We start from the raw sequence: 14,489 nt of genomic DNA on the forward strand, positions 1-14,489 counted from the left end.
TAAACTACACCAGCGCTGTGCTGTTTGAACTGAAGTGGTTATTAACACCACTTAAAGTGATAAACAGAGCTTGTGTCTCTTTAAAGGAGCAACTCTTCTGAATGTTCCAGGAGAAGGTTGAACATTTCAGGGTTATTTTGAGAAATTCAAGATGGGGTTGTTTTGGGGTCGTATAGCAGATAGTAAGAGAAATGAACAAGTACAAACTAAACATCATGGGAATTAGTGAGACAAGATGGGTACAGGGAAAAGGGGGAAGAGGCCAAAGAATAGTTGAAGAGACCTGGATGTGAATGTGAGGAAAATGGACAAAAGCTGGAGAGAATTAGAAAAGGCGGTACAAGACAGAGAGGCTTGGAAAGAAATTGTTGATGGCCAATGCTCCCATAGGAGCTAAGGGCAAAGAAGAAGAAGAATCTTACAAACAGAATGTGAATAATTTACTGATTGTGAAATTAAAGTAATATAAGAAAGCATGACAGCAATCATTTAAATTTCTTATAGAATTTCAGACGTGAAATGAACATTCCTATTATTAGGAATAAGAATTGGTAAAAATAAAGGATCAGAACAGAGAATACAGGCAATCCCTGGGTTATGTACAAGATAGGGACTGTAGGTTTGTTCTTAAGTTGAATCTGTATGTAAGTCGGAACTGGTGTCCACATTCAGCCCCTGCTGAAACTGACCAGCGGCTGACTACAGGAAGCCCGAGGCAGAGTTGCTTTGCCCCGGGCTTCCTGGAATCAGCTGCTGATCATTTTCAACAGCGGCTGACTCTGGACGCCAGTTCCGGCTTAGATACAGATTCAACTTAAGAACCCCAGGCATGCCCAAGTCAGCCGCTCCTGAAACTGATCAGCGACTGATTCCAGCAAGCCCGGGGCAGAGCAACTCTGCCCCGGGCGTCCTGTAGTCAGCCGCTGGTGAAACTGACCAGCAGCGGCTGACTTGGGGACGCCTGGGGCAGAGCAGCTGGGGTGCTGCTGGGTTGCTCCAGTAGCACAGCTCCTCAGCGCTACTGGACCAACCCAGCAGCACCCCAGCTGCTCTACCACAGGCGTCCCGAGAAAAGCCTGGTCTGCTGGGGGGGGGGGGGGCGCACTAGCTGTGCCTCCCCCACTCCAGCAGACCATGGAGACGCGGGCGGCAGGACGGAGACGCGCCGTGGTCCCACTGCCCCGGTCCTCCGCGTCTCCCTAGTCTGCTGGCCCTCCCCTCCCCCCCAGCAGACCAGGGAGACGCAGAGCAAAGCCGCGGAGGACCGGGCGGGGGGACCGCCCAGACGCGCCGCGGTCCTGCCGCCCGGGTCCTCCGCGGCTTTGCTCTGCGTCTCCCTGGTCTTCTGGGGGTCCTCCGCCAGCAGACCAGGGAGACGCGGAGCAGCTTTTCTCGCCCCGGAGGACGCGGGCGGCGGGACTGCGGCTTGTCTGGGCGGTCCTGCCGCCCAGGTCCTCCAGGGCGAGAAAAGCCCCGTTCGTAAGTGCGGATCTGCGTAACCTGGGGACTGCCTGTATATAAACTGTATGGATCTAAAATGTCAGTTAACCCACTGCATGGATCTGTATAATCTTTACTCCGTAAGAACATAAGAACGGCCATGTGGGGTCAAACCAAAGGTCCACCTAGCCCACTGTCTTCCAACAGTGGCCAATGTCGGATACTTCAGATGGAATGAACAGAATAGATTTTCATCGAGTGATTCAATACCTGTCCGCCATTCCCAGCTTCAGGAAAACAAAGCAAAGAAGAAGCCAGCAGGTGTTTATGCTGTTTCAACATTCATTGCACTTATGGGAGGGGGGAAAGGGCCAGGGCAGGAAGGTAAGAAGAGGGACTAGAAAGGGAAACAATGTCAATATACAGGATTAGTGAATATCCTAATGGAATTCAAATGTAATGGTTTTGGTACTGTTTTACTTTCACATGAATGCTGTCCAAAATGTTTCTTAGAGTTCTGATTACAAGACTTTTCCAGTTCTTTGTGAAACAAATTCAGTGTTACATTTAACACTGTTGGACATTTCTTTTTTGTTCCTTAATTATGACCCATCCATCATAAAAAAAAAAATACAAATTGGATATAAATATTGGGCACTACCTCAATTAATTAAGATGACTGTTTTCAAATGCTTAAATTAGTTTTGGTTAAGCCAATAGGAAAACTATTTCCCTGTCTTCTGTTGGCATATTTTAGTAGGGAGTGGTTGATTTTTAGATTCTGAATCCTTGAAATACTGACCTGTCTCATGATGAATGTCATCAACCACAGACTCCTCTGTCTAGACTTTCTGGAACTAGGGATTGCTGGAGTTAATGATGAAGGTGAAAATGACTCCGCTTAAAAACGAAACTAAAGAGTTGTCAGGATATTTTGTATTGGATGTTTATTCTGTTACCTGGTTGATTGCTTTTTATAATGTTTATTAATTAAAATTGGTACTGCAAAATTCTGTTTATAGAGCATCTGGAACAAAATATCTTTGTTAGCTCCCTTAACTTGTGCCAAAGAGCTGATATCTGATCATCCTTAAAGTGTAATTCCTTTGAATGCCATTTCTTAAGCTAATTAATGTCATAAAGGATAAAAGTGTTCATATTTTATAATCAATCTTTCTTGTTTAGACTGAGCCTTAGAGATTTGGTTTGTAATAAAAACTATCTGGACTGTAGCAGGTGTATGTTATTCAGCAAATGTATTGGGAAGGGATACCAGATTAGCAGGATTCCCTCCTTTCAAATGGACACTGCCAGATCCAATTTACAAGCCAGCTGTTTCTTATCAATTCATTTTGCCTTTCAGAGCTGGACTTCACATCTGTTTTGGTGCTGCTATTTCTGTAACAGATTGGATAGGAAGAGTGGTGCAGCAAGTGGTGTAATGTATTGCTGCCATAGGGGAAACTCCACTGCCTTCTTTTTTGGACCAGATCCTTGAGGAAAGACCCAGAATAGAAGCAGGAGAAAAAGGGTGGATGGAAAAACCTTGACACCCAGGAAAGAGGAGGAGGAGAGAGAGCTCCAGGAGGCGGATGATAGAAAGGAAGAGGACGAGGGAGACGGTGGAGTATGCGAGAGGGTGGGAGGGAGAGGATGACGGAGTGGAGAGTAGAATAGCGCTGAGAAGGATGCAGAGGGACGGAGATGCGTATTTTGCTGCATGACTCCAGTGCGTCAGCAGCGACTAGGGAGCTGGAGCGCGTCACAGTCTCTCCCCAAATCTTAACGGGTACTGCAGTGCTCCCGCTAGAACGCAGGCACATGCAGGCTCTGGAAGCAGATCCCCGGCAGACTCATATACTAGGCTCCGGTACGGACGCGGCAAGGTCGGCTAGAGCTCCAAGGTAATCGGACAGCATCATTTCCTAGGCTCTGACCAAGACCAGAGCTAACAGCTGGGGAGAAGAGAGCACCAGCCTCCCCAGGAAGCACCTTACAAAGGAGACTCTGACCTCGTCCCAGTAGCAGCCGGGCTGGCCGGTCAGCACCATGCACTAGGCTCCAACAGCGATCTGAGTGGATCCTGCGCGGCATCATGCACTAGGCTACACCGCAGCGCCAGCAGAGCGGTGGGGCCGCTGAGCTTCGCGGAAGAGCCAGCAGCTGCCGCCGGAACAGAGCGTGCTGGGCAGTACCATGCATTAGGCTCCGGCACAGCCCTAGCAGCAGCCGCCCCGCAGATCCCAGTCGCCCTCTCGCCCCTCCATGGATAAGGCGACGTCGCTGCACACTTCAGTGCCCACGCCGCCTCCTCGGCTCTACCTGCCTCGGAACTTCAGCTGCAGCGCCTGCCTCTATGGCAGCCTGGCCGAGCAGTGCAAGGGCGACTGCAGCCCGGAGCCCGAAGGGGAGCCCTCTCCCACGCCGGTGGTGCGAGAAGCGGCAGCCCCCCGAGAGAAGCCGCAGCCTTCCCGCGGCCGGGAGCCCTCGGTACCCCCTGTTCCCCCCAGCCCCACGCTGCGCCGGCGGGCCAAGTCGCTGCCTACGCCCGGCGAGCGCAGCCTTCGGCCGGCCCTGCAGCAGAGCCCGTCCCGCAGGAAGTCGGTGCGCTTCGCAGACTCGCTGGGCCTGGAGCTCATCTCCGTGCGCCACTTCTGCGAGGCCGACCTGCCCCAGGTGCCGGTGCCGCTGCCCCTGCAGGCCCGCGCCGCCGACCTGTTCAAGACCAGGAAGCCGCCGGCGCTGGGCGAGCTGGAGCCGGTGATGTTCGGGCCCTCGCCGCTGATGGAGCCGCTCTTCTCGCCACAGCCCGGCGCCAGCCCCGGCTTCGCGGAGCGAGTGCGGCAGCACAAGGTGAAGCTGGAGTGGGTGCGGGCCGAGCCCGCCGGCCTGCGCGGCGCCGTGCGCGTCCTCAACCTGGCCTACGAGAAGGCAGTGTCCGTGCGCTACACGCTCAACCGCTGGGTCAGCTGCGCCGAGGTGGCGGCCGCCTACGTGTCGCCGGGCCCCGCCGACGGCCTGACCGACCGCTTCTCCTTCCACCTGCCGGCGGCGGCCGCGGGGGGCACGCTGGAGTTCGCCGTGCGCTACCGGGTGGCCGGCACCGAGTACTGGGACAACAACGCGGGGCTCAACTACCGGCTGCGGGGCCGCCAGCGCACCGCTCGGGCCGCCACTTCCCCGAGCCAGGAGCCCGACGGCGGCGCCTGGATCCACTTCATCTGAGCGGCCGGACCGTCGTGCGTCGCCTGCCCTCTCGGGGGAGAGCCGGTCTGCCTCCCTCCTTCCCTCCCGGGCCGCCTCCCCCGAGCCGGCAGCCTGGCCGGTCCGCCGGGCGCCTTTCGCTCCGCCCGTGCGCTTGGGGGAGGAATTTCCCGCCATGGACGTGACAGGGACCCCCTGGAGCATGGAGCGGGCATTGTGCTGAGCCCACAGGGCGCCGGTTCGCTAGTGCGCTGGCAGGAGCGGGCTCCGGCCGGCCAGCCGCGAGTCGCTCCGTGGCCAGGGACGGGGAAGTACGCTTTGGGCCCCTACCAATTGCACTCGGTATACGGGAACTATTCCTGAGGAGCTTTTCTACGAGATCTTGGGGAATCTCAAGTAATTTTCAGTGGTGTCTACAGTTCTCCTCTTCTGCCTTGTCATTTCTCCGGTCCACTGTAATTCTGCCACTTTTCTCACAGGCATCGTTTGCCCTGCGGTTAGTCACCGTCTTAGTTTTAAAATGCTTATTTATATATCGCTAGAAGCTATTTTTGAATTTTGTTTACAAATAAATATAAATTTATTTATATTTTCTTATTTTACTATATTTAGGGGGAAAACATTTCAAACGTCTTTGAAAGAATCAACACATCAAAACAAAGCATAAGCAGTATAAAAGTCCTGTACTGTAACTTGTGTGTTCCACCTCAAGCTTACTTCATTTTTGTTGTTGTTCTAGTAGGCGTTACTGTGAAGTATGTATTGAATAATTGCAGAATAAACTCTGTGTTTATATGGCCTCTAGCTGCTAGTCAGCACTGGGAACTTAGAATGCAATCAATCCAACTCCAGTGATTTGGAGACCAAATTCAGCTCCCATTAAAAGAGAGGGAACTTGGATTAGCCCCTAGGAACATAGAGGACAGGTGATAATGAGCCTGATCCTGCATCCCTAGCTCATCTGAGTATTCAGACTGAAGTACACCCCCAATCCAGCAAAATCATAAACAACTTGGACTCCTGCTCAGTGCCCCATTAACGTTAGTGTAGTTCTGTGTGAACACAGGAATCCATTGGTGCCTGTTACTTTGACTCTGGGTAGAAACACCACCATTAAATGTGACAGGTGTGGCAGAGACTTTTTCTTTTCTTCTCTGCTAAGCAGGTCTGCTTCCTCTCAGAACTCCAGAGATTCCAAAGGCTCTTGATTCCAAAGGCTGTGGTCCTGAGTGTTATCTTTCCAGTTGACCACATCCATGTTCATTTCTTTGAGGTCTTGCATACATCCTTGAAACACAATTTTGCTGTCCTTTGGGTTTTTTTTTCTAGATGCCAATTCACTTAGAGGATGTGAAATTACTTTAAAGCGTATGTTTATATCTGCCTTTCAGTCGGCATTTAGCATTTTATTAACTGTGAATAAGGCCAGAATATTTTTTAATTTTAAAATTTTATTTAGAAGCTTAGCTGCATATGAATTGTACTGAGGTAAAATTAGGGCCCTGGTTCTGCAATCACTTACAGGTAGAGAGAGAGAGTGTGTGTGTGTGTGTGTGTGTAACCACTTACAGGTGTGTGTGTGAGAGAAAGAGAAAGAGGCTTTTGCACACATTACTCATGTGGGTGATCTGACTTTAATGAAACTATTCAAGTGAATGTGGGGATCAGGATCAAACCCTAAACTTTTTGGTTTGAATTAGGATGGAGTTTTATGGACATTTGTATATGTTCTTTTATATCAGTAATAACAGTCAAATTTCCAAAGCAGCTTGATCTATTGTAATGCTGTTGCAGAGCTCCCTCGACTTCAGTTGACTTTAGTGGGAGAACAGAGCAGTGATCATCTTTCCGATCATGCTCCACATGTCACAGGATGATTCCCAAGGTTTTCAGTTTGGAGTTGATTCAAAGATCCAAAGGTTTGATTGTTTACAGCATAAATCTCTTGAGTCTGAAGAACTGTGCTGGAAATGTCATGAGAAGATGATTTCTCACCTGATTTCAGTTACATAGGCTTTTAGTCCCATGAAATAATAGAAAAAAGGCATTTTTTCATATTGTTTTTATTATTGTTTATCAAATCAGTTTTCCAATCCCTTTAATTTTACTAGAGATGTGTAATGGAAATATATTATCAAGGTTCTATTGTGTATTTCACAATTGGTAATATTAGGCCCTGATCCTGCAAACATTTATGCATGTGTTTTAATCTATGCACTGTGTGTGTAAAGCTAAGTGTCCACATGCTTGTAGAAACAAGGCCTTACGTTGTTTATGATTTTAAATTATATAAGGAATATATTTTGATGATAGCCTAAATATTTTTCAGTTAACCTGTTTATAAGAGCCTTAGTATGCGAGAGAGAGAGGCTATTATTCATTTAAGAGCACTTTTTGGAAATTGAGGAAGCACTTGGCAAATATCTATGTCGATACAAAAGACAGAACTATGCAGCACTTTAAAGACTAACAAGATGGTTTATTAGGTGATGAGCTTTCGTGGGCCAGACCCACTTCCTCAGATCAAATTGTGGAAGAAAATAGGCATGACCATATATACCAAAGGATATAATTTTTTAAAAAAGTGACTGTTCTAAAATCTGATTTGTCAAATTTATGTGTGTTCACTTTTTTTTTATTGTAACCCTTTAATATGTATGGTCATGTCAATTTCCTTCCACAATTTGATCTGAGGAAATGGGTCTGGCCCACGAAAGCTCATCACCTAATAAACCATCTTGTTAGTCTTTAAAGCGCTTCATAATCCTGTCTTTTATTTCAGCAAGACCAGACTAACACGGCTACATCTCTATTACATATCTATGATGATGTTATGCCTTTCTGACTTATTTTTGCTTAGACTTTTGGGAATAGATGCAGTTATACAGAAGTCTGTTATTCAGATTATTAATCACGTGGAAATGCTGCTATTTCAAAAAATGGCTAGCATCTATCCATAAACGTAATATATGCCATTATTTATTTCCAGGCCGTCCTTGCTATAACTCCAAGATATGTTCCAAAAACTTGAACTTGTAGCAAAACAAAGTGGGGAATTTTTTTCCCGTGGGTGACTTCCATTTGTGCAACTTTTTTTGCGCAACTTAAGAGCAGGAAATGGGAAAACTTACAATGCATCAATTCCTACAAGTGTCAACGACGTTAGTGTGGAACGGATGTATGCCAGGGTGACTTATGGTGGAGATGTTCTGTATAAAGATTGAAAAGATTTATAGTAACATAGTTTTTAAATAGCTTTGGAAATATGAATACTATGACAACCAATTTCAGCTCTATTGGACTTACAGTGATTTGAAACAGTTATCTCAAATAGAACGAAAGTTACAGACTAACCTCTGAAACCTCTTTGAAGAGCAAGTATCTAAGTGCTGTTTGATTACTTCGTAGTCTAGACCTTTACAAGTTAAATACCTATTCTCATAAACTGAATCTTATTTTTTAAAAATTTAGAAATGCTACAAATGATGCATATGCACCAAATATTAATTATCAGGTTATATTTTTAGCTTGTTTAATAGTCAACACACAATAGTTCTGACTTTTAGGCTTGAACTGCTGTCCTAATGTAGGTGAAAATGCAGTTGCTTTCAACTGAAGTTGTGCTCGCAGAATTGAGGTATAAATAAATGTGCAAGTTGTGCAATATTGCTGAAATACTTTATTGATTTTGTTCTATTACTTTTCAAATATAAATCTGGAAGGTGAACTTATATATTCAGGAAAGCTATGTGTGTGTTATGCAGCAGAGGTATTGTAAATTCATTGTATCAGATTAGCAGGATGGGTTAATAGGGTTTCTCCCTTTAAAATGTACACTGCAAGATCCAACTTGCAAGCCAACTGTCTCCTATCAATTTGTTTTGCCTTTCAGAGCTGGGTTAAAAGTGTTTTTGGAAATTGGGTCCTAGGTCCTGCAAACACTTATGTTTCTGTTTTAGTCTACACATCTCAGTAAGGGTATGGCTACACTGTCACTTTTGTTTGAAAAAAGCTACACAAAATGCGTTCCACAATTTGCATAGCTTTTTTCGATTCTTTTGTTGGAAGAGGTTTTTCCGACATTTGGCCCACCGAGACTGGGCCAAATATCAGGAAAAACCTCTATTTTGAAAGCCTCCTTATTCCTCGTGGAACAGAAGAGCAAATGTGTTCCCTGGATGCGGAACAGTTCTTCTGGGATACCAGAGGTATCCCGGAAAAACTGTGTAGTATAGCTGTACCCTAACTCTGTTGACTTCATTGGACGGCTGATTGACTTCAGTAGGAATATGCATGGTATTAAAGTTAGATATGTGTGTTTGCATGATTGACTCCAACTTTGTAAGTATAGGCAGTAGTTTTCTAAAAACTTATATTAAAATCTAGTTAACAGCACCTACACTGTGTGTATTTCTCTAGATTTTGGGATGCTGATATTGGGCCCTGCTTTGTCTGAAGAGTTTTACGATTGATTTTAGTGGTAGCAAAAGCAGGCTCATTGCTGAGCATTTAAATCATATCAGTGATATGCTAAAGTTACAGTATTTCAATCATGCATTGAATTAGTTTAATTTTTATTAAAATAATGTATTTTAAGGAAACTGTATGAAGACTTCCAATACAATTTTTTAGTTGCACTGATAGTGAGCATTATTATTTCCCCAAGGTGCAACATTTACGTATGTTTACCATCAGTTTATATGCTCAATCTAATGCCATCTCTGGGTTGCTACAGAGCACTGTGATAGGTAGGAGAGAGAAAAATGAAAGCAATGGCATTCAATCCAATATTTGTAAATATAACATCTTTGAAAAAATTAGACCTGAATTTGCTCCCTTTGAAGTTAATGACACCACTTCCATTGACTTTAATGAGAGTAGAAGCAGGCGCATTTTTTTAAAATCCAAATGTGTACAGTATATATTCTCACAAAACAAAGGTGATATTATATTGCCAAGGTAAAGCATTAAAAGTATTTTTTAGGACTAGATGAATGTTTTCAAATATGATATTTTCTAAAGAAGTTGTCAGCTGTGAGGTGGTCGACCTATCACAGCATCCTTTCCAAGTGATAATAGAATGACCTTGCCAAGGCAATAACATTTAATGATTTTACTTTTAAGTAAAATTTTTCATTATTTTTGTCTTTTGTAGATGTAAAAATGTATCTGTTTACAGTGCAAGAATTGCAGCTTTATGAAATGTGCCATGTTATGTATTGTACAATATAATGGTACTTTATACTGTAAGTCAAATTGTACTGTATGTATGATGCACATTAATGTCTGCTGCTTCACGTTTAACTCTGTAATTTGTTACATGTGATTCTAATGCCGTTTATGCCTATATTTTCCAGCTCTTTTGGTGATTACTAGAAATCCTTAACAGAATGCCAGGAAATGTGACACTCAGGTAATTATAAACTAAACCTTAATTAGCTAATCATAGTACTGCCCATTAGTATTTTAAATCAATAACTGGAATATTGGCACAGTCAATTTCAATATAATTAAGTTAAGCTAATTTTTACTTGCATATACTCACAACAGTCAGATAATAAATCTATTTTTGAGTGTAGATACCTGTGCCTCTGCATGTTAAACACAAGGATAAACACACAGTTGATTTTGTGGATGGAGAAAATAACTCACTGAAACGAACAGATGTTTGTTCATGCATAACCTTGGTCTTTTATCAGATACTTGAAGCATGTTTTGATAGAGCCTACAGAAACAAAATCTGTTAAATCTATATAATTCTAAATGTAAATTAATTTATAACAACATTCATAATTTGTTTTATAACTTATATTCAAACATAAAATGAATTTTAGGTGCCTTTCAAGGATGACTAATAAGAAATTTAATGTGTTCCTTCATTATTTTTCTTTTTTGAACAGTCAATTTATGACTTTCCCATTAAAATGCAATTCATAACAAAAACCTAAGAATACATACTATTGTTCATATATTTTTTCTACTGTGCCAGCAATCCAGTGTCTGCAGCAGCCAGAATGATTAGGTATAGGTTGAAATTCTCTAGTCTGGCATACTTGGGACCTGACTAGTGCTGAACCAAAGAATTTGCCAAACCATGGGAGGTCAGTATTGTCTAGCAGCATTACTAACACTTCCACTGCTTACTGAGCTCTTAAAAGACATTTAGGGGTAAATTAGAGCTAAATAATAGCATGGAACACTGAGACCTGGGACTGATGGCTATAAACAAACTTAATGGGACTGTTAATATCATGCTGGGCCATAGATGCTGCTGGACTAGAGAGGTTCTACCTGTACTACTTTCCCATATTGTAATGATGAAAGGTGTTCTAATGAGAAATGTGTCTTCCTGGTAATCCTATAAAACCATGTCATTGTCATGTTTAGAATTAATACTATGATCATAATTTGTTATAAAATATATTTATTCAACATGTGCACCTCTTCTAAACATAATTTTAAATATACTAGGTGGAATCAGAAATTCTAGTTTTTTATGAGGCTGATGTGTGTAGAGTTGACACCTCCTTTAAATATGTGTTTCAGTTGCTTGTATGGTGCATAATACATCATAATATTTATAGATGGATTTTATTTGTTTGCACATTCTGTACCATGAAATTCAAGTGTTCACTATAAGAAACATATTGTCTCTGAACAAAATTTCTTTACTTTTAAATTAATGTGCATGGCTTTTTAGCAGAACATTAATGAGTTTGTAAACTGTCAGCAACTTATTTGTACAACCTCTAATACATGAAAGGATCACCAGATAACATACTAAGTACATCACTGAAATGAAAATATATTCGTTCTGAAGTTGTTCTAAGGCTTCACAAACATTTTCACTATAAAATTAGGGAGTGGAAATAGTTACATTTGCTGTAAAACTCAAGCACACAAAATGTGTATTGTCTTTTAATACTTAACAGCATGCAGAATAAAAATGTTCTTGAAATAATACAAACACTAGCAATTCCAAAGAACTTAGTCAAGGACATCATTAAATGTGAATTGTACTATTTAAAATATATGGGCTTTGTTCTAGTAAAATGCAGGCAAAAGGCCTCCATATCCAGTGTAAGCATATTTATACCAGGGATTTTTTCTATGCAATATTGTGACACCTATTTTTTTAAGAGATTAACTTGAAATGTTAATGTTCCTGCATCAGTCTATTGTAGCTGTAGTACCATATGAAAGGACTCGGTAAGAAAAATGTATGTCTTAAATAATGTTTGCATTGTGGGCCTTATATCCTGCTCTGCTGCAATCAGTGGTAAAACTTCAGGGCTGTGTCGAGACTGGCCAGTCTTTCTGGAAAATCAGCTGCTTTTCCAGAAAAACTTTCCAGCTGTGTACACTGGCCTCTTGAATTTCCGCAAAAGCACTGACTTCCTACTGTAAGAAATCAGTGCTTCTTGCGGAAATACTATTCTGCTCCCATTCGCAAAAATGGCGATCAGGACTTTTTTGTGGAAAAGTGCGTCTAGATTGGCACGGACGCTTTTCTGCAAAAAGTGCTTTTGCGGAAAAGTGTCCGTGCCAATCTAGACGCTCTGTTCTGAAAATGCTTTTAACAGAAAAGTTTTCCGTTAAAAGCATTTCCAGAAAATCATGCCAATCTAGACGCAGCCCAGGTGACTTCAGTGGGGCAGGATCGTGCCCTTTATAGTTGATACTAAAATATAGCATTTCAAAAGGTTGGGTATATCACATCCCTTCTGCAATGCTATTAAAATAAGCTGCTTTGTTTGAGCCCCCCCAAAATATGGTATTGATGTTATTTATTAATATTGTAATATTTATTCTTTTACATCTTAAAAATACACTTCATAGTATTAAGGCTTTCATCCAGCAAAGTTCTTAAACTTGTGCTTCTAGTTAAACACATAGTAGAACTGAAGTCAAAGGATTACTCTCATACTGAAAGTTTAAGTATATGCTTAAGTGCTTTGCTGGTGTAGATCCTAACAAATTGTGACATTGATCCTTCAATCAGTTCTATGTGAGCAGTCGCCTTGGGTGAAATACTTTTATTTCAGTAGAACCAAGACTTCACCTCTGGGTAATCCAAGGATCTCTATTCAAATGGAAAGGCCGGCCTGCCTGGGTCCAATTGCAGGACTAAGGCCTATATTATAAGGTGTCTTCCACTCTTAAAATGGTTTGAACCAAACTTTGTTTTTACACTGTTACATAAATTGTTTCTATCACTAATCAAAATGAATACTAGCTGTTTAAGACCACATTCTTTTAGCAACATATGCAACTTGTAATACTTTGTGTTTTATTTTGATTCACTTTGATATTATTTTTAAAAAGTTGTCTTCTGAACATGGACTGGTAAATTGGATTTGATATTAGTATTTTCTGTAATATTTGCACTTAAAAGTTAATCTTGGTTTGTTGTTTCTAGTTTTTTTTCCATTATTTCATGTCAGTAGAATACAAAGTTGAGTTTTGGGTTTTTAATGCCTTTGCTCTTTTTTGAAGCCTGTGAATAGAAATGTAATTTGTCTTGCCTTACAACAACATTACATATCTTGTCTACTTAAATCATACCTAGTCACTGGTTGTATCACTATACAAGTATATTTATAAACATGTAACTATTTGTTTTCATTAAAGATGTGTGGTACAAACTGAGTGTGATCATTATAAACCTATTTGTTGAACTGACAAGCTAATAAGTTCTACTAGTTACAGATTGTAAAAGAATGTTAGCCAAAATTTGTGCTCTTAAACCCATTTTTATGGCTATATATTTGATGGCAATGGGCAATAAACCTGCACATGTGAGGACAGATTTATCCCCTTGGCTTAGATCTTCAGAAATTCCCAGAACCTACTATTTGTGCCAGATGTCCACAGGCACTTATCACTCTGCAGCTTTCATTGAGGATGTTCTCAATTGGAGTTGTTGAGTGCTGTGCTCTTTTCAAGGCCTTTTCTGTTACCGTAAGTACTCTTGAGTTTTGCCAGCTGCAAGGAGCTTTCATGTCCAAAATTTGATGCAGCTGCCCTCATGCTCTCGTATCTGTAAGATGTGCTGCAATACATTATGTACAGCATCTTCTCACTCCATACGTCAGAAGCTCACCTGCATTTACTGAGCTCTGGACACAGATTTACGGGGAAGCTGCAGAAGAACTCTTTGTGGCTTTTCAATCTTGGGGACAGGTTTTGCATGAGTACAGTCCCAACATAAATTTTGGGCAGCATTATGGCTCCCTTCAGCTTCACCAGCTGCCAAAGCATGTTGATAGAAAGTTTTGAGGGTCGGAAGGCGTATAGATGGAAGGTTAAAAAAGAATGATGAACTTGTGAGACTGTAGAAATATCAGTAATATTTTATATAATTTATCCTTGTTGCTGGAGGACCACTTGGTGGATATACTGAACTTGTGCACTTCAGCTGTGAAGAGGCAACAGTGCTGAATCTTTAACTGACCAACCATCCTTTCCCTTGAAGTGCTAATTAAGCATTTCCCTTTCAATTTTCTCAGCTCTCGATTTTGCCTCTTGTAATGACATGATTTCACTAATTCTCTGTCTTCTGTGGTATCCATGTCCCGAATTTCTAAGGTTTTTATCTGCATTTTACATTGCTTTCAGGCTTCCTTTCTACATGGACGGAAAGGAAAAAGAAAAGTGGAGATGGTGGGATAAGCCTAATTTGTGTTTTTTTTTCTTTTGTAAGAATGGCAGCTATTGGACTCAGACGCAGCAGCAGTTTAACCCTTTTTTGTATGTGATAACTGTAATAAGTTCTATGACCAATCAGTAGCATTGGGGATATCATTTTACAAGATGGTACATGTAGTTGTCTTCACTTTTTCATC

At 42.1% G+C, this 14,489-nt stretch overlaps 1 protein-coding gene across 6 annotated transcripts in view; it reads left to right on the forward strand.

The window, feature by feature from the left end:
- LOC142831053 (protein phosphatase 1 regulatory subunit 3E) overlaps positions 1-13,138 on the forward strand; it is a 27,396-nt gene extending 14,258 nt beyond the window's left edge. For 2 of the 6 annotated variants that reach the window (XR_016350518.1, XR_012906665.2), the window contains exon 2: positions 10,002-13,138. Coding sequence is in view for 4 of the 6 variants with exons in the window: in XM_089781520.1 (XP_089637646.1) it covers positions 3,706-4,665 (960 nt within the window). In the remaining 2 variants the exon portion in view is untranslated. Of the gene's footprint in view, positions 1-2,363; positions 5,141-5,256; positions 7,182-10,001 lie in introns of those variants that run through there. The other 4 variants (XM_089781520.1, XM_089781519.1, XM_089781517.1 and 1 more) reach the window with 4 other exon arrangements.
- Positions 13,139-14,489: the final 1,351 nt, after the last annotated feature.

Source organism: Pelodiscus sinensis, chromosome 12 (genome assembly GCF_052426305.1).
Source record: "Pelodiscus sinensis isolate ZL-2025 chromosome 12, ASM5242630v1, whole genome shotgun sequence".
NCBI lineage: Eukaryota > Metazoa > Chordata > Testudines > Trionychidae > Pelodiscus > Pelodiscus sinensis.